General features: G+C 41.2%; 1 protein-coding gene across 2 annotated transcripts in view; it reads left to right on the top strand.

The window, feature by feature from the left end:
• The window catches only part of ADAMTS9 (ADAM metallopeptidase with thrombospondin type 1 motif 9), a 161,860-nt gene extending 142,090 nt beyond the window's left edge, over positions 1-19,770 (top strand). For both annotated transcript variants that reach the window (XM_074313243.1, XM_074313242.1), the window contains 8 exons: positions 1,154-1,286; positions 1,493-1,587; positions 1,698-1,792; positions 1,884-2,017; positions 3,626-3,717; positions 7,967-8,071; positions 16,260-16,354; positions 18,270-19,770. In XM_074313243.1, coding sequence (XP_074169344.1) covers positions 1,154-1,286; positions 1,493-1,587; positions 1,698-1,792; positions 1,884-2,017; positions 3,626-3,717; positions 7,967-8,071; positions 16,260-16,349 — 744 coding nt within the window. In that variant the 3' untranslated portion in view covers positions 16,350-16,354; positions 18,270-19,770. The remainder of the gene's footprint in view (positions 1-1,153; positions 1,287-1,492; positions 1,588-1,697; positions 1,793-1,883; positions 2,018-3,625; positions 3,718-7,966; positions 8,072-16,259; positions 16,355-18,269) is intronic.
• The last annotated feature ends 6,236 nt before the right edge of the window (positions 19,771-26,006 follow it).

Here is a 26,006-nt window from a genome sequence, read left to right as displayed (position 1 = left end):
TCCTTCTTGTCTGGCAATGTGGCTGACCAAGTGCTTAGCGCATGGGCTCTGAAGCCACGCAGCCTCCCTCTGATTCCTTGTTCTGCCACTTCGCAGTTGAATGACTTTGGACAAGGTGCAAAACCTCTTGTGTCTCAGTTTCCTCATCTGCAAAACGGATGGTGGTAAAGATGAAATGAGTTAACATAGAAAAAGCACTTAGGTTATATGGCACATTTTAAGTTACATATATTTTGCCACAATTTAAAATTATTAATAAAAAGCACCTAGAACTTTGTCACTTAATTAGAGTTACAGAACTGTTAGTTGTTGCTTCTGTTGCTAAGAAGCCTGTATGTTCTAGTCCTTCTACACTGGGAATTCTTTGTTACATTCGGGGTTCAAGTGAGAATATTTTAAACTGGGACTGCCCTGGAAAATGGCCACCGCCCTCTGGCTCCTGCCCGCCCAGTGCTGCAGAGTCATCAGGAAAAAGTAGAGGACCAGTTGAAAGTGGTTAGGGTTTGAATCCTGGCTCCACCATGACCTTGAACAAGTTTCTTAACATTTGAGCCCTAATCTCCCCTCTGTAAAAATAGAATAATGGAAATGCTGTCTCATAGTTATATATACATATGTATATACAGAGAATGCCAAAAAAGTATACTCACATTTTAAGAAAGGAAAACTGTATTAATTGTAATACTCAATATATACTGATAACAAAAGATGAATACAAGTCACGTTTGACCTCTGCAATTACAAGAAGTGCTCAAAGTGGTTACCACCAGCATCCAGACACTTCTGATTACGGCGAACTACTGCTTGAGCAGCGTTGACCACAATGTCCCCTTGTATACATTTTTTTGGCACACCCAACATGTATGTGTGTATGTATATATATTCATACATGTATTCATATCTATGAATACATATGTAAGTATGTACACTGTATGTATGTGGGTAGGTATAAATGTGTGTGTGTGTGTGTATATATATATACATACATACGTGTCCATAGTACGTGCTCAGTATGCTAGCTATTTGTTTCAGCAGCCTAAGGTCTGAAGTGACACCCTGTACGTGCCGTCAGGCCCTGGACACCACTCCACTAGAAGCGCATGCCCCCTGAGTTTGGTAGCCCCCTCGCTGACTCTGCTCTCCTTATACGTAGTGCTCAGTGTCCTGTGGTGTTGGAGTGATGCACAGATCTGTGCAGTGTTTAACCAATGAGGACCAGCCCAGCCATTTATGTCCTGCTGATTTGAAGCCAGAAGAAAGAAAAACGTGCCATAATATATATAACTGTAAGTGAAACCATCTTTTGGGAGCATGAAGAACAGGGTATCTCCATTCCTTTGTTGGCCTGCCTATTTTAGAGATATATAATTTATTTTAAAGAAATTGTCCCCTTTGCTGAAAAGCTTTAGTGTGAACAGTTTAATTCCCTTCATAAGGAGATATGACACATCTTAGAGCATCACATCTCATTTTTGCATTTCATGTTTTCTAGGTGAGTTACCCCAGAACTGCAAGGAGGTAAAAAACCTAAATGGTGCCAATGAAGATGGTGAATATTTCCTGATTGTCAAAGGAAAGCTCCTGAAGGTGAACATCAGATATCAGTCCTTATTTTGAAAATGTTTTTGGAGTGAGTGACGTTGGCTCTCATCATTTCTGAGCCACCCTCCATGTGTTACTTCTGGTCTGCCTTTCAGATATTCTGTGCGGGGATGCAGTCTGACCACCCCAAAGAGTACGTGACACTGGCCCATGGTGACTCTGAGAATTTCTCCGAGGTTTATGGGTACAGGTAGGACAACTCAGGCTCAAAGAGCCCAGGTGCCTGGACATCCCTAGAAATCCCTTCCCATCCTTACCAAAACATTCTCTCTGGAATGTAGGTTGCATAACCCAACCGAATGTCCCTACAACGGGAGCCGACGTGATGACTGCCAGTGTCGGAAGGACTACACAGCAGCTGGGTTTTCCAGCTTCCAGAAAATCAGAATAGACCTGACCACCATGCAGATAATAAGTAAGTTCAGTGGGATGTCCTACGGGAATGGATTTGTTAGTCCCCACTCCGTCAGCAGATACATTGGCCTGGGGATGCAGAGAGGAAGGAGACCAATTGCATCCGAGCTGCCTGAGGGTGGTGCTGCTCCTTTTACTTCGCTGTTGTGCCCCCTGGAAAGTGCCTGGCACAGGGAGGCATTCCATCAGACTTATGATGAATGAATGGAGTAGATGGAAGTATATTAAAGGGGCACCATTACGGCAGGGAAATCAGAGCAGCATCCCCAAAATATAAGAACTTGAGGTCAAGTAGTAGTTAGCTAGGCACAGGGTATCTGTGTGGACATAGCAAGGGTGGTAGCAGAAGTTTTTAAGGGGGGAAAAATAGGAGGTACAAACCCCAAAGCTAAGAGATTCATGTGGCAGCACCCCCCCACCCACCCACTCCCACCAGCACAGTGTATACACACACACAGGTGAAAACCTAATTTTATCTGATTGTTGATTTACACAAGAAAAATGGAGCACAGAATTACCTTTAGAAAACTAGCCTGCGCGTGGGCTGATATTATTCTCTGGCCAACACTGCATTTTTGTTCCGGACATTAATCATAGGAGTGGTAAAGACAGCTCAGATATCCAAACACGTTCCTTTGACTAGAGAAAAAACAGAAATAATGAATAATTAATTTTTCCTCATTAATGTTGTACCCATAATATTACATTGCTTTCCTCTTGAGGTACATTAAACTTGATTTACAGCAAGATATTTTTAATCGCTTTCAGCTAGGCCAATTAGGGCTAAAGGCAGAGGGACCACAGTTTCTCGCTGAGAAACCTCCTGATGCCCCTGCCAAGCCAAGACCCAGGGCTTCTGCCTGCCGAAGCCGCGAGGGCCCCTTTCCCTGCAGGACCAGGGACTCCGATTCCCCTCCCACCAGCATGTGCTCTACTGAACAGAGATTCGGGCCTTCTCCTGCTCTCAGCTTACCTCCTGTTCCACCTTCCCCATTTGTAGCGCTGGTCTTGGGAGCTACAAGAGGGTTAAAAACAAGAGCATTGTTTTTATTTATTTTTTTAAACTACAACTGAGCCCCAAACTTGAGAAACTGCCATTAATACTTTCAAGATGTGGGGTCTAATTGCTCCACATTTTGGCAATAATGGTGCCTAGGCCACGGGAGGACAGATGAAGCCTCAGGGAATAACTCCAGAATAGCTGGAAACGCTTTTCTGGCTTATTTCCCTGGTGCTGAAGCCTCGGAGGCCGTACACAGGCGGTTACACTGCTTAAGCGATGTGGTACTTATTTATAAAGGAATCAGTTCCAAAGTCATCCCGAACCCCCTTTTTGGCTTCCATACTATGAGGAGACAGTCGGGGCTAATAAAACCCAGGGAACGAGGCTCTTGGAACCTCAAAAATAATGAGGGAAAAGCCAGTGCCCATCTGGACCCATTTGCTCACTAATCATACTTTGGATGTTTTTTCTCTCCCACTCCCTCTTATTATTTCTGTTATTATTATTCTTCCCTTCTCTCTCCTTGTTAATATCCTGTCCCTTCCTTACCTTTTTCTCTCACTCTCACCTCTGCTCTCCCTTTAACCCTTCTCCAAAACCCCACAGCTACGGACTTACAGTTTGCGAGGACAAGCGAAGGGCATTCTGTGCCTTTTGCCACCGCTGGGGACTGCTACAGTGCCACCAAGTGCCCACAGGTATGTGCTGGGAGCCATCCCCCTTCCCAGGGATCCAAATCCCAGCCTGTCCTCAGGGACCCTTGGCTGTATCTGTTTCTGGGAATCTCATTAGAACGAATGGCTGCTCTGGGAGGCAGCTCTGCATCAGGAGCCCCACAGATGCTCACAGCTTCTAATCTAGTAATGCCACTATTCGGAGTGTTTCCTAAGGAAATAATCATAGCTACATTCCAAACTGCTGCTGCATTCAGCAAAATGCATCTATTATAATGGTAGAAATTTAGAAACAAATTAGATGTTGAATAGCAAGGGCTTGGTTAAGCAAACGATGATGGTTTAATAAAATGGATATAATGCAGTCAGTGAAGTGCTGGTAAATGGTTAATGACTGGCTCTCCAAGAAAAAGAAAAAGAAAGCTCTGCTTTGTAAAAGCATTTACTGATTCTGATTTCTGTAGTGTAAATATCCTACTCCCACTACCATGACTGATTTCAAGCCATCAACATTAAGTCACTAAAGTGAGAGTTGGGGAGAGAGACACAGTCAGCCCTCAAAAGCCAGTACAAAAGGACTGCGACACACCACTGTCAGTCATTAAAAACCCTGACTATCCCATGATATAGGAAAACTGTTACCCCTACTTCAGATGTCTAAAATGTGCAGTGTTCAGACCAAGAGTTGCAAGTTTATCATCTTCTACTGGATTTGCTTTTCAGCAGTGCAACCTCACTGCCCATTCTGCAGTTCCACACTTTCTTGCCTCTTTAGACGTGTGGCAAGTTTCAACTTGGCATTCCAAAACATGCTGTAGGAATCAACCTGGGCTAATTTGATAAAGCAGGCATCAGTCTTTGCAAGACGCTTCCACAATGAGAAGGAAAGACAAACGTAATTCATTAGGTAATTCAGGATAGGGGAACTTGGCCCCAGTTTTTACTTTGGTTCGCTTGAGCTTTTCACAAAGCTCTTGTTGAACTGTGTATCAGAACTTTCCCACTTGGCCTGTGCACCTTCGAATGTCTGAGCTTTGGGACTGGGTGATGCGTTCCAAATCCCAGGATGGGTTTATACCCAACCACAGGGATCATCCAGAGACAAACACATCTGAATTTTCTTGTATGGAAGTGTTTTCTCAGCCCCAAGCTTTAGAAAGCATCACTAAACATCTTAGAGACGTGAAAAGGAAGCTCTCAGGGGAGAAAGAAAATAAACAAAGGATATAATGGTACAAAGGGCCTCCTACATTACCCAGGAATTGAAAACTTTTGAAGTGCAGTTTCTTTAGAGCAGTTGAGGACTTCAAACACCCCATGGTATGGGTTGCATTTTAACAGCTAATAGATTGGCCCTGTCCTGCCTTTTCCAAATGTCTCAGGGTTTTCTTGTCTCTGTATGCGCATCTTTGGGGAAGCTTAAGTAAATGAAAGTTAATTTGCATTCATTTATTTTAATAACTCGGAGACAGATGAACTGATTGACTTGCTAACTCCTGATACTGAAGCAATTGCTAAGTGAGAAAACCCAAACCCAGTGAGGGGTTAATTTGTATTGTTTGCCAGCCCAGTCTGCAAACCCTATTGGATATTTCCAGAATTCTATTCCTTAGACGTTTAGTGAGCACCAACTCATTGATGAAAGACTTGAGTTTTTCAAATCGGTTTTCCAGGAGAGGTCTGTGGAGAGCAGGGTTGTGCGTGCTGCTCTGGAGCGGATGGCTCATCCTCTGACCTGCAGATGGCACAGAAGTTGAAGCAGAGGGTGCTCTGTGTGGCAGTCTGCTTCTTGCTGCCTCCTGCCCATCCGCTGTGGTTGCTTTGGGGATTTCTTTATCAGGAAGGGTGGGTTCCCCAAGTGAAGATGTAACCAGAATATCTCTTTTTTAATTCTGATCCCAGTCGATGCAGCATAATTATTATCGCTGCTGGTATTAGTAGTATTTATTGAGTGCCTACTAGGCTTTAGCGTAGCATTTAATCCCCGCGCATCCTAGGAGAATGCCCCCTTTTTACAGATGAGGACACTGAGGTGTAGACAGGTTGGGTAACTTTCCCGACCTACACAACTGGTGCCCATTAGAGGCCAGGTGTGATCGCAGGTGTGTCTGAATCCAAATCCATGATGCCAGACTCCTTTCCAGGCAAGATTTCTGCAGCGTTCACTCTTGTCCGAGCAGAGAACAAAAATCTCTCTCTGTTTAAGGCACATGTTTCACAAACCCTTCTGAGGCATCTAGTGTGTGCATGACTCTTAGTTACTTTTTCTCTTTTAAACCAGCTACAGAAGATAAACTAAAAACTCTCATGCCCTTTAGACACTGAAGATAAAGCTTTTAGGGGCAAAGATGTCCCAGACCAAAGCTAAAAGGACATTAGGTCTTTACTCCTCTGGCAGCACTCAATGGTTAAGAGTGCTGGTTATCAGCTAGGATGCTTGCTGAAAATGCAGATCTCCGAACCAGAAAAGGAGGAAAGAGAACGAGGAGGAACATGTGTTGCATCAGGTTTATCACCCCCTCTCAGAGGGCAGATCTAGCTACCCGAATGGAAGGAGTATGCTCAGATACTGGGGGACGTTCTCAGGCTAGTCGCCAGGTCAGCAGCCTGGACCTTTGACATGGAAGCAGATCAAGGCTACCTTCTGCTGCACAAGTGGACACAGGCAGTCTGCCTAGGATGCAGGGTGGGAGGGAGAAATGAGAGGGGGGTCTTTGGCAGCAGTGTGGTGTGGGTACTATGAACAGGTGTGGACGCCCTCCTCAGGTCGGGAACGATAAGAAAATGGCCAGGTGGGATAATGCAGCAGCAAAAGTCAGTGTCTGAGCAGGCCAGGCAAGGAGAGCTTTGTGCCTCAGCGCAGCCACTGGCAGGGACACCTCCATACTGAGGCTGTTTGACTTAACAACCATTAACATCACTATAGTGCTGTCATAAAATACTTTCCAAAACATTTTTAAAACGTTTTTCAGCTATTCTCTACCAAGTAATGAGTTAGGTACATTATACCTTCTATCTAACCCTTCTTATTCACAGGTCTGGAAAAGTTAATTTGTGCATTGGGACCCACAAAAGAAGGCTGCCCCCATGGCCTTGCCCTTGTCACAAATCTAAACCTAATTCAGCCTGAACTTAGGGAAACACCTTAGGGAAACCTGTCAAGAAAGCCTAACACACCAATCACAATCCTCCAACTCAGGATTTAGCTAGCTTACCTCACCCTAGAAAACAGGACAGTTATTACCTCCCACTTTACAGATGGGCAAACTGAGGTTCTGAGAGGCTAAAAACTATCCGGGTCTCATTGCTGGTAAAAGAGCTGAATTTACCCTTATGCTGACTGGCTGTGAATCTCCACCTCAGACCCCCTCCTTGCTTTACTAAAGATTGTTTTGACAAAGCACTGGATTGTAATGTTCAGAGAGGAAGCATTCACCCTGAGGGTGTTGGGGAGGAACATTTTTAACTCTGAAACTACTCATTGTGGAGTAGGAAACCTCAAGAAGAAAAGAAATATTTCAGGTGGCTTGGCAGAATCATTTTTGAAAGAGAAAGTGAGAAAACAGGTACAGATGCAGAAAACAGAGAATCTCTGCTGCACCCTCTCCTTAGAAATACATATCAAAAACCCAGGCCACGTTTCGAATGGAACCCTGGAGCGGCCTGGGAGCTGTGGGTTGCCTTGGCCCAGCAGAGGCTGCCATGGTCCCCGGTGGTCTGGAGCAGGCCACGCGCGCCCCCTGCTGGCCGTCCCGGAGACCGCGCCTCTCCTTTGAAGTCCCGCCCCGCTGTGCTTAGTACGCTGAGTGCTCAGTGCCGCGGGGAGCTGAAGCCCAGGAAGCTTTGGCATCGAGATCTTGTTAGAAAAATTACACTGTAGCATTTTGTTCCTGAAGGAATCTGATAATTATGAGCAACATCAGAATTGCTATGTTAGGCAGGAAGAATGGTGGTGGGTGAGAGGACTTGGAAGACAGAAAAATGTGAGTTGGACTCTTACTGTATCCTGGAGAAGTTAACCACCTCAGCGGGGCCTCAGTTTCCCCATCTGTAAAGAAACCCCCTTTCGTAGAGCTCTTGTGAAGGTGCATGAGATGATGCTTGTAAAGTGCCTGGCCCAGACCAACCCCCCCCCCCCAAAAAAAAAAAACCCTCAATTAGTAATATCGTTATTAATTACTATCCTCCTCCTTTCCAAGTTACTGTTTATTTGTGTGGCCTTCGCTTTGCACGTCACGTGGACTAAAACTTTTTTGTTTGGTATTTATTCCAGGGTCGTTTTAGCATCAACCTTTATGGAACTGGCCTTTCTTTAACTGACTCTGCCAGATGGATATCACAAGGGAACTATGCCGTCTCTGACATTAAGAAATCACCGGTAAGGTTACCAATTACTTAGAGGATGAGGTTTTTCACTTTCTTCCTTCTTTCTTTCCTCTCTTCCTCCACTCCCTCCCTCTGTGGTGGTGGTGCTAAACAAAGGAACAAATACACTTTCCCATTTCCTCAAACCGTTTTGCAAAGTGTCAGAAGATTCAGGAAATAAATCGAAAGTGAAGTGTGTATAGGTGAGTGGAGGGAAGAGAGCCTTGCTTCACTCCTAGTGAATTCTTCCTCGCTATGGGAGCCTGTGAACCATACAAGTAATTAAAAGGATGCCTAACCAGGAAGCTGAAAGCAGTAAGAAGCCACTAAGCGAGTGTGTGTCTCAGGCATCTTGCAATTAACCAACATGAGTGTCATGGAGGGCGACCTGCGGGGTCTCTGCTCCCGCTCCCCATACAAGAACGCAGGATATGGTGAGGCCAAAAAGGAACACCCACGGAGCCATAGGTAGGGGAGTCATACCACTATATTCTCTCTGGCGGCACTATACTCTCATTGGAGGCTGGATCCACACTGTCCGCAAACCGCCATCCACACTTGCCAGCCCAGCCACCATCTTCTTGCTAGCCCCCATTCTTCCTCTTCTCTGCTAGCACAGCCACAGCAGTTATATTAGTGGCCAATGGCTCACTGGTTACAGCTGACAGCCAACTAGCCACAGCTGATGGCCATGCAATCACAGTTGATGGCCATTTACTACCTGAGCCAGCACCTGTCTATGTGAGGCCGAGAGCCTGGAAACTTCTTTCTGGGGCTCTGCCCCCACAATGAGATTCACTTTTGTGAGCTTAGGGAAAATTATGTTTGTTTAAGAAAAATGGAAGTACAAACGGAGATAACTTATCAGGTGAAGTCTCTGGAGAGTTCGAGAAACACTCACAGGTTCTACAGTAATTAATTTTTCATGCTCTAAAATCTTGCTACTCAAGGTGTGGTCCATTGTAGACCATCAGAATCACCTGGGAGCTTGTTGAAAAATTAGCTTCTGGGCCCCAGAGCTACTGAGTCCGCTTCTGCAGCTGAACAGGGTCCCCTGGTGGTTCATAAGCACAGGACAGCTTGAGAAGCCCTGGTGTCAGCCTGGGGGTACATGAGAGTCACCTAGGACAGTTCAAAGTGCCTGTTCCCAGGCCCCTCCCAAAGTCATGGAATGGGAGTCTCTGAAGCAGGGAGAGAACTTGGAATTCCCCAGGTGATCCTAATATATAATAATCAAGGCAGAAACCACTGCCCTTCCCAGCCTTCCCTCAGAAATGCTGAGAATGTGGGGCAGGAACCCGACCTGTGGACAAGTGGGAAACTTACCAATCCCACTTCAACCATGACCCATGCCTCGGGTCTCCTCAGAAATGTGAGTAGGAGAAGGGAAAGAAGAGAACTGGAAAGTGGGTGTTATTCCAAAGTGGAGTTGCCAAACAAAATACGGGATGCCCAGTTACATTTTAATTTTAAATAAACAAGGAACATTGTTTTTACTATAAGCATATCTTAAACATTGCATGGGACATACTCATTCTAAAAAGTTTGTGTTGTTTATCTGAAATTCACATCTGATTGGGCATCCTGTGTTTTTATTTGCTAAGCTATATCAAAATCAGAATATAAAAAAGCAGTTCATCCTGGTCCCTTCTGGAAAAGGAAGAAACATCCAATTGTGACTTCCCAGGAAAATCTTAGTTTCTTGATGCCTGTTTTTAGCTGACAGGGTTAAATGCACTACCTCTAATCCGATTGATTGCTCATAAATTAATCACTACATATGTTTCCTTGCACTGAAAGGAATAAAGATAATTGAGAGAGCGAGAGAGACAGCATACGTCTTTAGGGCTTTAGAATGTGCTCTGAAATTGTAATATTCTTCCCTTCTCCTGACCTCCAGGGGCCATATATTATGTTTTGGTGACTAAGAGGAACAACAACAAAAAATTAACTGCCCAAAACATGGTCGGACATGAAGCATGATTATGTAGGAAACTATCTGTGTAAACTGTGTAACATAAGTTTCAATTCTATTTGTCAGCCAGTGTCAGTATTGCAGTTTTACCCACGAAACTAAAAATAATTACAGCCTGGAGCGCCACCTTATGGAGACTCTGGTTACTACCCTGCCAAGATCAAGTGTCTGTTCCCCAACTCATGGGGGACATGGGGAGTTGGTTCCACAATTGCCTGTCAGCATTTTCTCTCTCTTTTTTTTTTTTTTTTTTTTTAAATTTTGGTGTTTTGTGATAGCCCAGAGAGCCTGAACTCAAAATTAATCTCCAGGCTTTGCCGAGCATTCCTTATGCAGCCCCGGGAGCCAGGACTCAGCAATTTCTAGCTCCTGGCAGCCCCTAGGAAGGCCACTCTGCATGCCTGACCTGTCCTGCGGCCCACGGAGCAGCATCCCCTAGGGATGCTCCATAAAACTAGGCCTCCGCAGCCAAAGGCATTTGGAGAACGAATTGTCTGTTTTATTTCCTTCTTGAAGAGGCACAGTAAGCATTGGTATCTTAGAGTTTGGAATAAAGTATGCAGGGGTGAAACCTGTGTGACTTTATTCAAACCATTGTTCCCCTAAATCAGTGGTTCTCAAACTTGACCTAGGACTCTAGGACTTTCTAAAGCACAGCCGGGCTGGGGAGGACCCGGATGGACAATGTCCCACCATTTCCCAGGTGTGCTGCTGCTCCGGCCTGGGGCTACGTTTTGAGAACCACTGACATCAGTTAAACCAACTACAGGACCTCCTTTTCAAAGTTTCACCTTAAAATTTACCCGAGTAACCAGTGTTTTACAGAACACAGTTGGACAACTGTGCAGGGCCCAGTTCTCGCCGTTCTGTCCACCATCTGAGGCCATCCTAAGGCATAATCCTCTCCTCTCCAAACAGCTATGCTTTCGTTCATCATTCCTCACCTTCCTTCATGTTTCTACTGGGAGCTACAGAGGGAAAACACAACGAATACCTTAATTTTCCAAACCTGGCTGGCAATAACATGTTTTCCCCAAGCAAAACTAAAGGAAAATTCTAGTCATTCAGGGTAAAACTGAATCACCAGAGTCTTGGAGGGCAAGGATGCTGTTTCACCATCAGAAGCAGAACTGGTAAAAATTAGTGTCAATGTCAGATTCACTGTTGACTCCCATGTGTATAATGGAAAGCATTCTTCTCCTATTCTCAACTAATAAAAAGAGTAGAAGGTCAGGGGACTTCAGTTGTCCTGGGGCTGAGCCTGAACCCACTTGGGTCCCCGCCCCAGCCGGAAGTGAGGCATGTGGGACACCCCTTTGGCCCAGGGATGGGCTTCAAGGCAAATGCTTCAGCTGCAGCTGCTTGGCTCAGGGACTAATGAGTATCCACTCTGCTTGTGTGTGAGGGGCAGACGGCCAGAACGGGGAGCATGGCACCCATGTTGAAATTCTGAGCTCCCCTGCCAGTGACATTTCACGCACCCTCAACTCACGAATGTGCTCAGGGCACAAAAGGAACTTCAGCCCCATCCAAAGTCCTTTGCAGCTCCACACACCCCATTCTCAGAGCTACTATGTGGCCTTTCCTCCAGGAGAAGGTTCTAGAATGGCTTTCAGACCTAGGCAGAGTAAACGGAGGTTCATCAAGCCTAAAAATCATACTGCAGACCAGTAGAGTCAAATTATAGTTTATATATATGTGCTTTTTATTCTGTAACTTCCTATAGAAACTAGGTAACGTTTATACATATATTAATTGTCTAGGGTTGTATTGGAAAAATATATATACATACATACGTTGTTTTATGGGCAGTTTTCCCACCAGCACACGCCAAAGAAATGTAAGTAAGCACCTTCAGTCTAAGATGAGCTGGCTTTCCTAAATCACATGAGGCTACCTCCTCTGCTCGTATTGAGAAAAACAGAGAAATTAGGGAAAAGTGTGACATGTAAACTGTTCTTGATGGAGCAGTCATTCATTTTAATGATATGTAAGAGCTTACAATAAGCTAACAAAATATTCATTAAAAGACTTTTAGAATGCTTGCTTTAATGAAGAAATAAAAATGATTTACAATTAATGTTTCATTGTAGGTGAGTGGGTGCTTCTAAAAGGCTGGAAAACACACCTTTTTCTCTGAAATAGGCACTGCTTCGATGACAATCATGTTTACACTATGCATTTTCTCAGTATATTTTTTATTCTGTAGTAAAAATGATGTTTTAGCTTAGTCTTTATCTAAATCAAATTAACAGAGTTCCAGTTAATGAAATAACATGAACATTGCAAAGTCATTATCAGTGATTTTATAATTACACAGACTTTTCCTCATCTCCATGAGAACAGGCAATAATGGTGATCCACATATAAAAATACCTTTATGATAATAACAACTAATATTTATTGAGCACAAATATTAGGCCAAGTACTAGGCTAAGCACTTTACATGCATTTTTTTCATTTACAGCAAACCTATGAGGGAAAACTAGTATTATGCCCATTTTATAGTTGCACCAGAAAACTGAGGTTTAAAGAGGTTATTTAAAGATGCAATACAAGCCCCAGGCAGTCTGACTCAGTTATCTCACTGCTGGGTCAGGAGACAGTTTGGGTAAAGCATAAGCTTTAATGAGACAGAAGACAGTTGTGACATATGAGTATCCTTAACGCCACCAAACCATTACTTCAGCCTGGGTAGAGGTTGGTCCAGCATCAAAGCCAGTTGGTGGTGTCAGACTAACTCCAGAACTAACATGGGCCCCTAAAACCAGGAATGAGTAGAGTCATAGAAATCACCCTCCCAACTTAATCTCATAATCAAAGGCATGCAAATTAAAAAAAAAAAAAAAGTTTCGTTCTTTTTATTTGTTAAATTGGGAAAGCTTTTCTTGTTCCTTTTTTTTTTTTTTTTCCAACAAGGTTATCCATTATTTGCAAGAGACTTTCACAGTTTGGTCATTAGGAACCAAATCTTCATGCCCTTTGACCCAGTTCTGGGAATGTAGCCCAAAACTATCCTGAAATACAGGCGCAAATACAGTCCAATCACAGTGTTATTCCCAATAATGGAATATGTGAAACATCTAAAATGCCAAACATTGTGAAGGAGTGGAGGGGAGCGGGTGCCTAACATGACATGGTAGATTTACACAATGGGATATGATGCCACAATTCAACAAGGAGTTCTTCATAGCATGGTAAAGTGCTAGGGAAACTAGTCGGCAGAGCAGGCTGAATTGCAGGTCAAAAAGAAGTGTACTTCAGCTTCAACCTCTTTCATTCATTCATTCACTTAACAAACGTGTATTTAGTATTACTCTGAGCCATGTACCATGCTAAGTTCTGGAGACTCTTTGATTTTAAGACATTGGCTTGCCAATGAAGGGCTTACTTTCTAGCAGGAAGACAGATGTAAAAAAAGAATTACCTAACTTTACAGTGTGCTATTCAGCAGGTAACAGGGTCAGGAAGGTATCTCAAAGGAAGTGGACTCTGGGCTAGGTTCTGAAAAATTTACCAGTTAAAATTTAGGATGGTCTAGTGCATACAGAGAGGGACAGGAGAGGAAGAGAGTTCCAGGTAGAAGAATGGTATGTGCAAAGGCTGTGTTGTAAGGGGCACATCAGAAAACAACCCAAAGAAATTCAGATGGTAGGGGCCATGTAGAGGGAAAGGATGGCATCTGGAGAGACAGACAGGGACAGATCACACAAGACTTTAGATCAGGGATTGGAAAACTTTTTCTGTGAAGGACCAGATAGTAGATATATTTTGCCAGCCAACAGGCAAAAAAATCAATGATATTACTTATGTATTTCTACGATAAGAGTGAAAATGAATTTGCACAAAATTTTTATTGATTAAATTTAAAACAATAATGAGTATAATTATTTTGTAATGCAGACCTACCAATGAGAAAAATACAACATTGGAAGAGGGTAGTATTTTGTTTAACTAGTATTCTCTATCATCAAAATTGATAATAAATGTTTATCTGTAAATGCTGATTGGACATGAGATTTTCTGTATTTCATCTTTTAAGTGTTACACAAATAGGTATTGCCAAACACTGATAAAATCCACAATCATATAATTTTAATTGAGCATATTCATGCCTTGGCAAGCATTTTTAGAATTCTATTAGATTTTTCTCTTCATATTTACCTTTTAACATGTCACTACATTGCCGATTAATCACTTGCAATTGAAGGTGAGATGGAAGGAAGCTCCTCAATTGCCTCATTAAATGGATTTTGAAGTATGAACATATCCTTTGCACTTACATCAAAGTACAGAAAATTGCTGCTGAAACTGCAGTTCAAGCTCAGAAAATATCTCCACTATAAATTTATGTGGAATGAAGATGTACCTTCTTGTTTTAACTTTTAACAGAATGAAAAGTTCATAAAGTGGCTTAATATTACTTATGATTCAAACAATGTTAGTTGTTATTGAAATGACTTTACCACAGTATAAGTTTTGTCTATAAGTGGCAATTTAGCCTTGTAATTTTAGGTTCAATTCCTTAAGAATTATTATCAAGTCTGTAGCAAAAACTAATGTCCAAAGCCATTGAGTGTTCAGTTACACTGATCAAAAGAAACTCTTCTTGTTCAGAAAAATTTTAATCCCAGCCCTAAGCTCAAAAACTCACAATAAAACTTGACCTCTGCTAAGTCATCAAACTGCTGTATGGTAGGACAAGTCATGGTATTCAGCTTCTAGTTCTGACAAAAATTTACAAAACTAATGACGGTTAAGTTCATGATAGCAAAAGAAGTGCATCGTTGACATCCCTGGTTCTGTAACACCTAATAGATTTGAATATTTCCCACAAAGCACCTACTGATGAATAATACAGTGACTAGTCATAGGCTTTAAACATCTGACATTTTCACAAGCTTTGTAAATTTGACCAACTAAAGCTTTTTCTGCTCCCCCAGATTTTTTTTTTTACCTCTGTCAGTTGTAAGCACATCTTAGCAGATTCCACTTCAGTTGTTCTGAATTTGTGTTTTCTCAATCTCTTTGAAATTTTCTTGTCTGAACTTGTTCCACCTAGACTCTTCATAGAAGCTAATTCTTTAGTCACTTTAGACTCAGCATTGTCTTATCAAATAAGTGACAACAGTAGTATCAGTAGTATCTGTCAGTTCATGAAGAGCCAAAGAAAGCCATTCACAATTATCTGCCTCATTGTTTAATGATTATTGATGTTGCTCCCAATATCAATTATTTCTCAAGAAACTGTTCTTGCCAAAAAGATAATAGTCTTGAGTTTATTTTCTTTGGACACATTTCTACAGTTGTTACAATTAAGCAAGATTTTAACTCTCCATGGGTAAACTGTTTTCCTTGCTTGGCTAACAAATGATCCTCTTGGAAACTTACTCATTTTCATTTTTTCTTTTTATTCATTTTTATTTTTGTGAAGAAATTATGGTGATATATTCCTTTTTCAATTTTCTAAATTTCTGGCCATTGCTTTCCTAATATTGTGATGAATGCTGAGTTTGGTAATGTTGGTGTATATTGTTTTGTTTCTTTTTTTTACCAGAGCTATAGTATTATTGCATGATAAACACAATGCTTTGCCATCTAAACTTGATAACAGAATAATCTACATGCCACTGTACCTTAAAAGCGCAATTTTCAAAGTCCACTTTTCTTGTTTCACCATGATGGTATACACTGGTAACAAAAAAAATAAAGCAAAATGTTGTAATATAGCAATATGCATGGCACTCAAAACACTGTCAAAACAGTGTCACTGTAATTTGGAGTGTGCTGAGTAGCAGTGTGGAGCAGTGACAGCTGTCGCAACTACTCAGCCCTGACATTGTAACATGAAAGCAGCCATAGACATTAGGTAAATAAATGAACATGGCTGTGTTCCAATAAAACTTTATTGATGGACACTGAAATTTGAATTTCATAAAATTTTCACATGTCAAGAAATATTATTTTTGGTTTACTTCTTCTCAGCCATTTAAAAATGTAAACACTATTCTTGACATGTGGTCCATACAAAAAGAGGTGACAGGCTGGACTGAGCCCACTGACCATAGTTCGTCACCCCAACTTGACACCATGGTGAAGATATTGGGCTCCACTTCTATTCAGAAGGCCTACCTCCAGTGTGTGCAAGAGTGATTTCCTAAAAACCAATGCAAGCCCTGGAAACATTAGCCAAGCAGGTAGTCTAAGATAATGCATCTCCTTGCAGGATGGTACCCGAGTCACAGGGAAGTGCGGTGGTTACTGTGGAAAATGTACACCGTCCTCTGGCACTGGCCTGGAGGTTCGAATTTTATAGTTAAGGTAAGTAAATCCTATGTGTATCTGTCTGTTTGTATCTAGCTAGCCAGCTGTCTACCTATCTCGTTCTTCCTGTAGCCTGATTAGCAAATGTGGCCAGGTCTTTGACCCCAGGCAGCTGACTGTTAAGCATCTTGAGTCTGACTCAGTACTATTCTACCTTTTCCTCTCATGCTCATCTGTCATCACATGACAGAGGCCATCTGCCCTCCATCCTTGAGGTCTCTAGGCTTCCCGCATCAGATTCCTCTGCAGTGCTTATTAAAAATCCCGCTTACTGGGCTGTATCTCTAGAGGTCCTGTTTCATTGGGTCTCTGGTAGATCCAGGAATCTTTACAACAAGGAATTCTGATGCAGGTGACTCACAGATCAACCTCTGTGAAATACTACCTAGGAGTATCATAGCAATACTCTTAAGGGCATTCACTGAGTCCTGACTGTGTGTCAGGCCCCATGCTAAGCATTTTGCAAGCATTATTTGATTGAATCTTCACAAGAGGGGGCTGTTACCCTCGTTTTACAGATGGAAACTGAAGCTCCCAACAGTTAAGTAGCTTGCCTCTGGCCACTGAATTCCCTTGGCAGAATCCAGGAATGTCCTACACCAAAGCCACTGCTCTCAGTTACTGTACTGTTGCACACACTTTCAACTTGCAGTGTAATGGAAGAACTAGCTAGATCAGCATCACCTGGGCACTTGTTAAAAATGCAGAATTTCAGGCCCCGCCCCAGACCTATGAAGTCAGGATCTGTATTTCAACAAATCCACAGGAGAGTCGTGCATGTTCAAGTTTGACAATCCCTGGTCTAACTACATTATGCCAGCAAGTGCTTCCTCTGCCGGGCAGAGGATTGAATCTGCCACTCTTTTTCTCACGCCGGTGCCTTCTGCTACAAGGGATGAACCCAGCCAACTCATGTGACCCCCCCGCAATGACTTTACTCAAGTTTCCAACAGTCTTCAAGATCCTGACATGATGCCTATTTGACAGTTATGAATCAGTATTTCGATGTTTAATTAAACATCTATGTTCAAATTACAATCTTAAATTAGGGTTATTTCTACTGCAAGAGGCAAAGAAAGAAAGGAAACTTATTGTCTTAAATAACTGAGATGTCCAAGCAATGGGCTAGCTTTAGGCATGGCTGGATCCAGAAGCTCAAACAGTCGTCAAGACTCTTTCTTTCTCCATTCATCAGCAAGGCTTGTCTCTTCAATGGCTTCATTCTCAGGCAGATCACCTCCCCTATACTATAGCCCCCAGCTGCTCTGGCTTACATCATCCTTAAAGCTCATGGTCCCAAGTAAATGCTAACTTTCCAGGTTCTATTCTGCACAAGAACTCTGGTTCTGATTGGGTCATGTGGCCACTTTTGAACTAATCACAATGTCCAAGAAACAGAGATTGCATACCCACCTACAGTTGGGTAATTAAAAGCTTCATTTGGAATAGAGATGGTCCCCAAAGAACAAGAAAGGGTTTGTTATCAGAAACAGGGAGATGGGATGAAGGCAGGCAAAGTAAGCAGCTATCCACTAGAGATCCCTATTATATATGTATTTTATATATTTTATATCTAGTAACATAATTTTTTGTTTTATGTGTATTAAAACTTGAGTAAGTGTATATACATAATATTTACATGTATGTATAGAAAAAAGACTAGAAGGAAATATACCAATATTTGACGAGTATTATCTCAGGTGGAGATTTCAGGCTAGTGGTTTTTTATTTTATTCTTTATACTCCATGAAATGTACATGTTTCTTATAGCAAACATATATTACTTTTAAAGTCTAAGGAAAATAGTGTTATTTTTAAATCCTGTATGTAAAAATGTATGGATTACCTACTCTTGACTTACAGCATTTGAGACAGAAGATTCACATTTGTTGGTTGATTGGTTTGTTTTCAGGTGCTCTGAAGAGGAAGCCATGATGGAATGGATGAAGGATAGTAATGCAATACCTCCACCTTAAATTTGTGTGAGTGTGTATGTGTCTGTGTGTGTGTGTGTGAACTTGTACACTTGTGTGTGTGTACATATGCATATATATACATATACACACACACATATATACATGTATATGTGTGTGTATATATGTGGAATATCCTAATGATGTAAAGTTTAATATTTATGTTTGAAATTATTTATTGTGATGTAATATTTTTGTACGTAAAATGATTCTATTATGACTGCCTTTTGCATTATTTTGTCCCTTGCAGTCAGACCACTGCATTTTACGTACTCTACATTATATGTAGTCCTATGACAAAAGTGAGCCTTCATCATCACGGTACCCCATTGTTTACTTTCTATCTGTAAATTTCTATTATTACTTTTTTTAAATTGTAATTTGTGTTTTAAAACAATCTAGCCACCATCAAGGTGCTACAAGGGTATATTTTTGGCATTTCTAGGAAAGCATCATTAGCCAATAAAGAATTTTGTCATGTGACAGATTGTACCAGCTATTAATTATGATAAGTATCTACTATTTAGTTTCATGTGATCTCTGGGGAAAAAAATTGCCTTGGTGCTAATATTATATGTATTTAAGTGATCTTCAGACTCCGAAATGTAAACACATTTAATAAAAGAGAGGAACGGAAGGACATTTTCCAATGGACAGAATCACTTGGATAAAATAAGAGCAGCTGTTTACCCTTATTTTTGGACCTGACTTTTGTGGGAGAGACTTGGACTCTGTTCTTTTTTTTTTTAGTGATTAATATGCTTTGCTTTTATTCCCGGTGCCTTGGTCTTTCTGGTTAAATGGGGGGGGTCCCTCAAGCAGCTTCATTACAGAGTGACATTGAGAAAATGAGGTCCTCTCAGCATTTTGCCAAGATGAAATGGTGTCCAAGTTTACCAGTTGCAAGACGAAGGATGCATAGGATGGGGGTAACCTTCAGCACCCCAGAACACCTGGAGAAGTTTAGAACCAGGTTCTTAGTCATCGGAATTGCCTTTTGCGTGAAAACATTGGCTGGTGACATGACTTGTCTTCAGGCCATGAGCCTACGACCCTGCCAGTGTTCATGGCTGCTGCAGTAATTGGCATTTGTGACAAGAAGTGAACTGTGGAGTTCAAGACACTTGAGTCTTTCTGATCTTCCCGTAATCCACTGTCTTACTTCTTTCCACAATAGAAGTGCCGAAGCTGTGGTCTTTCTACCCTTCCAACCCGATCGGAGGGATGTGATCGCTAATACCCCATGGCACACACTCAGTTTGAGAAATCCTGCCTACTTCCAAAAACCAAAGAGATTAAGAAAAATCTGGCAGTATTTTCCAACTCCCTCCCCCAAACTCCAGACTGCTCCAGGAAAAGTTATATTCAGTGTATGAATACGTGTTATTCTCCATTATTAACACATTGTGAAAATATGCTATGAATAAATACCATGATCACACCCAAACATTAGTGCTTCACGTGGTTTCTGGACCTTTGGTTCAAGTTGGAATGAAAATGTCTCTAGTTATTAAGATTGCCAGACTGAGAAAAAAGAACAGATTTTCTTAATCCCATCAATTACAGTTGCTATTCTAGAGACCGATAAGGGATGGGGACTGTCCCTGAGTTCTGTATTTTATCACTGAGATCAGTTGAAATGTTTCTTCTGAAAATCAGACATAAACCTATTGTCTGTGTGATGGGGAACAACTGAGCAAACAAAAGGAGAGATTTAAGTGGACTTTGGGGGCTTAATTGTTAATTTTTTGTAACAGTAGTTTCTACTCTATAGACTGATGGCATTCAGAGAAATTAGCTTTCCAAAGAAGTCTAATAGTAAGTGGACATCCACCCTATCCCAGGCCCTTTACTGAGTTGTTTTGGCTCCTCCTCACAATTGCCAAGGAGAGCAGGTAACAGACTTACGTCTTTCTAGGGTTAAGGAGCCAGCGCCTTCAGGATGTAAATAGGCCTGAGTTCACATACAGTGAATAAATGGCAGTCCCCAAAGAACTCTGATTGTGTTACAAGGCCACTCTAGACCCCTCACATTGTCCAGGGCATGGGATCAAGTGCCCATTGGGGTCATGTGTCCAGTTATTAACAGCTTCAGTTGGAGCAGGGACAGTTCCCAAAAGAGAAGGGTTTTATTGTCAGAAAAGGGTACATGGTACGAAGACAGGCAAAATCAGCAGGTATGCACTCTAGATTATAAGTGTATGTGTGTGTGTGTGTGTGTGTGTGCGCGCACGTATACACCTATGTGCATGTGTCAAATCTCCAAATCCAATAGCTCACACCACAGTCCCAGCCCTTCTCTTTCCTCAGCATCATCCTTGGTTCTCATCCTTTCTCTGGCATCTGCTAATTGTATGATCCTGAGCCTTGGTTTCTTCATCCGTAAAATGAGACTATTGAGGGTCTTCCCATCTACCCTGAGGGATTGTTTTCTGAAGACGTTTTAAGCACTGCACCAGTAGTAGCAAAATAGCTGCCCTCAAAATGTGCATCAGCAAGTTTATGCTGACATCAGTGAAGGCACGGGATCTGTATCAGGAACTGTGTTCAACTGCTAATGATAGAGACCTGACTGCAATTCAAAGTGTATTTCAGAGCTGGTATGGCAGCTCCACAAAATTACCAAGGACCAAGTTTCTTTCTTTATCTACTTCTCCCAGTCTTTCATATTTCAATATGGTTGCTAGAGCTCCAGCAATCACTCCCAAAGTCCAGGCAACAAGAAAAAAGGAATGGGAGGGAAGTGTAAAACGTGACTTGGTCCCTGCTCTCTATCCTTTTTAAGAGGTTTTCCAGAAACCTCACCCAACAAACTCCAGTTACATCTCCTCAGCCAGAACTTACTCATATGGTTGCACCTAGGCTGCAGGAGTATTGGGGAAATGGGGTTGTTTCACAGATACATTGTTGCACTGAATAAAACGAGGGATCTGTTCCTAGGAAAGAAGGTAAATGGATTTGAAAGAGGCAACTAGAATCTCTGCACCAGGTTCAAGTACAGAGACTGGAGAGAGAATGGTTTAGAAGCAATTATCATAAATTAAGACAGAAATAATAGAATCTGGGCTAGAGCTGTGACCATCGTAATGGTAGAAAATTATAGGGTGATATTGATGCTAAAATTAACAGGCTCTGACTATGGCTAGATTCAGGGTAGACTGTGGGAGAGAAGACACTGGTAAGAGTTCAAAGGTGAAGTTTGCCATTACAAACAAGGTGATAGAAAGATGACTGGGTGGATGGATGGATGAATGGACAGATATAATCTGTTAGAAGCCATTAATTCTTTATATTTTTATAGCACTGTACAAATTAAATATTCTCTTTGTGTTCTATTCATTTATTTATCCAAGTAATATTTACTGCATCTCTACTAATTTCCAGGCACTGTTCTAGGCACTTGACGTGCAGCAATGTATTAGGGTACAGGCTAAGAGGCTTTATTCATCCTTTAGGGCTATCATATCAAAATACAACAGACTGGGTGACTTAAACTACAGAAATTTATTTTCTCACAGTTCTAGAGGCTAGAAGTTCAAGATCAAGGTGCTGCTAGGGTTGGTTTCTGGTGAGGCCTTTCTTCCTGGTTTGTAGACAACGCCCTGCTTACTGGGTCCCCACATGGCCTTTCCTCAGTGTGAGCAGTGAGAGAAAGAGAGAGAAAGATCTCTGATGTCTCTTCTTCTTCTTATAAGGACCCCAGTTCGATTGGATTCGGGCCCCATCTTTATGACCTCATTTAACCTTGATTACCCCCTTTATAAGCCCTATCTCCAAATGCAGTCACCTTAGAAATTAGGGCTTCAACATGAATTTGGGAAAGACAATGCAGTTCATAACAGAAGCCAAAACAAAGAGACCCGAAAATACGATAGACCTTTATTTCTCTTTGCCATACAGAGGTCAGCAGGCAGTCGGGCCTGGTGACTCTGTTCTGTATGGTATCAGAGGACTCAGGCTCCTTCTGTTTTTCGGCTTGGTCATTCTCAAAGGCATTGTCCTTATATGGTTCACCCTCACCATGTCTGTGTGTAGCCTGCAAGAAGGGGACAATCATTTTAAGGCAAGACCTGGAAGTTAAATAATAACTTACTGGAAATTGCTTATATGCATAGCCTCATGTAGCTGCAAGAGAGTCTGGAAAATGTGCTCTCTCGTTGGCAACCACACACCCAGCTAATGCTAAGCGGAGCTTAGCAGTACAGAAGTGGGGTTTCTGTTACTAAAAGGAAGAAGGGAAGAAGGTCTATGGGCAAAAGGTCTGCTACAGTCACAAACAGTGAACCTACAAAAATCTCTGCCCTTTGGTGCTTACATTTCAGTGGTGACAGGTGAGAGAAAAAAACTGAGCAAATAAGGAAACCACTCTGCAATTCTTTTTTTTGTAATAAATCTGACTATGTGACCATCCATATACCATCATGGCACATCAAGTCATTCCCTGAACACCAAGAACTTCCATACCCCAAAGCATTTACTCATGCTGTTCCCTTTGCCTTCGAGTGTTGGTTTTTCTTTCTCTGCTGATTGATGCAAAAGTAATAAATAGCAAGCAAAACCTAGTGTGCTGGATGGTGAGAAGTACTAGAGGAAGAAATAAAGTAGGGAATAGGAATAGGACATGCCCAGTGCCCTGGGGTGAGTGTGTTTTAAATACAGTGGTAAGAAATGCCTTTATGAACTTCCATAGCCAAAAACAAAGCTGTGAGTCACCATAAAAGCCACCAACCGCAATGGGTGTGGAAACTACCTGTCATCAACAGATGGCAGGAGAAGTCCTGTTCTGTCATTTTAATCTAAAGTCTAGGCCATTGCACTGTTAATCCTGCAGCTTTTTTCTGCTTGTTTTTTTTTTTATTGTGGTAAAATATAACATAACATTTAACATCTTAACCATTTTTTTAAAGTACGCAGTTCAGTGGCATTAAGTACATTCACATTGTTGTACAATCATCACCACCATCCATCTCCAGACTCTTTTCCTCTTGTAAAACAGAAACATCCTATCCTAAACGATAACTCCCCATCCTCCTTTTCCCCCAGTTCCTGGCAACCACCATTTTACTTTCTGTCTCTGTGAGTTTGTCTACTCGAGGTGCTTCATATAAGTGGAATCATACAATATTTGTCTTATTTCCCTGAGCATAACGTCCTCAAGGTTTATCCATGTTGTAGCATGGGTCAGAATTCCCTTCCTTTTTAAAAAATTTTATTTTCCAATTACAGTTGACATATAATAGTACACTAGTTTCAGGTGTGATTGGACATTTATATACCTTATGATGTGATCACCCCAGGAAGTCCAGACTATGCTAATAAGAGGGGCATCCAGTTACAATGGAAAAGAAGATGAAATGTAATTTTGCATTGAAATGTACACTTTCCTGTGTAATTTGTGTGGTGTTACATTTTTAGGGCTTAGGGTCAAATGCCTTACCGGCTATTGATACAACTGTCAAAATGTGGTCGAGGATGATTTTTGTGTGTAGAAAGACCTAATTTTCAATTTATTACACACGTGTAAAAACCTAGTTCTTAAGCTTTGAAGTTCAGCCTACAAATCCTATTATTTTACTTGTTTGTCAGCTTACATTTTAGCAATTAATTTTTTTAAACTTTTGAATAAGGTTTGCTCCACTCATCACTTAATCAGTTAAACACCTTCAAATGTTTTGTAGGTTATTTATGCATTTCATGAATTTTATTTCTATTATAAGTCCTTCAATTTATCTGACTTAAGCAAATCTTTCTAAGTACTTCAATAATTTTTATAAATACAAAAATATAAATATTACATAAATCAGTAGACTTAAAGTTCTTTTAAATATTCCAAGGTGGAAAATTAATTTAATATGGTTTTAATTTAAAATCGCAAATCTAAATCAAGTACTCAATGACACATTTTAAATTGGCATAAGCTACCACTCTAATAGTTCAAATGCTTAAAATCATGGCAATTATATAAGCTATCAAATTTTTATATATTCCTTAACACAAATTTTTTTTTAATTTATTGGGGTGACAATTGTTAGTAAAATTACATATATTGCAGGTGTACAGTTCTGTATTACATCATCTATAAATCCCATTGTGTGTTCGCCACCCAGAGTCAGTTCTCCTTCCATCACCATATATTTAATCCCACTTACCCTCATCTCCCACCCCCCACCCCCCCTTACCCTCTGGTAACCACTAAACTATTGTCTGTCTCTATGAGTTTTTGTTTCTCATTTGTTTGTCTTGTTCTTTGTTGTTTTTGGTTTATATACCACATGTCAGTGAAATCATATGGTTCTCTGCTTTTTCTGTCTGACTTACTTCACTTAGCATTATACTCTCAAGATCCTTCCATGTTGTCACAAATGTTCCTATATCATCTTTTCTTACCGCCGAATACTATTCCATTGTGTATATATACCACAACTTCTTTATCCATTCATCTATCGAAGGACATTTGGTTGTTTGCATGTCTTGGCCACAGTAAACAAAGCTGCAATGAACATTGGAGCACACGTGTCTTTAGGTATAAATGTTTTCGTATTTTTGGGGTAGATACCCAGGAGAGGGATTGCTGGGTCATATGGTAATTCTATTCATAATTTTTTGAGGAACCTCCACACTGCTTTCCATAATGGCTGCACCAGTCTGCATTCCCACCAACAGTGTATGAGGGTTCCTTTTTCTCCACAGCCTCTCCAACACCTGTTACTATTTTTCTTGTTGATGATAGCCATTCTGACTGGGGTGAGGTGATATCTCATTGTGGTTTTTATTTGCATTTCTCTGATGATTAGTGATGTTGAGCACTTTTTAATATGTCTATTTGCTACTTGTATGTCCTCTTTGGAAAAATGTCTCTTCAGGTCCTCTGCCCATTTTTCAATTGGCGTTGTTTGTTTTTTTGTTGTTGAGTTGCATGAGTTCCTTGTATATTCTGGATATTAGCCCCTTATCGGAGGCACTGTTTGCAAAAATCTTCTCCCATTCAGTTGGTTGCCTCTTTATTTTGTCGATGGTTTCTTTTGCTGTGCAGAAGCTTTTAAGTTTCATATAGTCCCATTCGTTTATTTTAGCTTTTACTTCCATTGCCTTTGGAGTCAAATTCATAAAATGCTCTTTGAACCCAAGGTCCATAAGTTTAGTACCTATGTTTTCTTCTATGCAGTTTATTGTGTCAGGTCTTATGCTTAAGTCTTTGATCCATTTTGAATTAATTTTGGTACATGGTGACAGATAGCAGTCCAGTTTCATTCTTTTGCATGTGGCTATCCAATTCTCCCAGCACCATTTATTGAAGAGGCTGTCTTTTCTCCATTGTATGTTTTAGCTTCTTTGTCAAAAATTATCTGTCCATATTTATGTGGTTTTATTTCTGAGTTCTCAATTCTATTCCATTGGTCTATGTGTCTGTTTTTCTGCCAATACCATGCTGTTTTGATTATTGTTGCCCTGTAGTACAAGCTAATGTCAGGGAGTGTGATACCTCCATTATTGTTCTTTTTTCTTAAGATTGTTTTGGCTATTCTGGGTCCTTTGTATTCCCAAACAAATCTGATGATTATTTTTCTATTTATTTTAAAAATGCCATTGGGATTTTGATGGGGATTGCATTAAATCTGTATATTGCTTTGGGTAATATGGCCATTTTAACTATGTTGATTCTTCCAATCCATGAG

Source organism: Rhinolophus sinicus, linkage group LG10 (assembly GCF_036562045.2).
Source record: "Rhinolophus sinicus isolate RSC01 linkage group LG10, ASM3656204v1, whole genome shotgun sequence".
Lineage (NCBI taxonomy): Eukaryota > Metazoa > Chordata > Mammalia > Chiroptera > Rhinolophidae > Rhinolophus > Rhinolophus sinicus.
The sequence above is the reverse complement of the archived record's forward strand: the minus strand, read 5'-3'. Positions and strand labels throughout refer to the sequence as shown.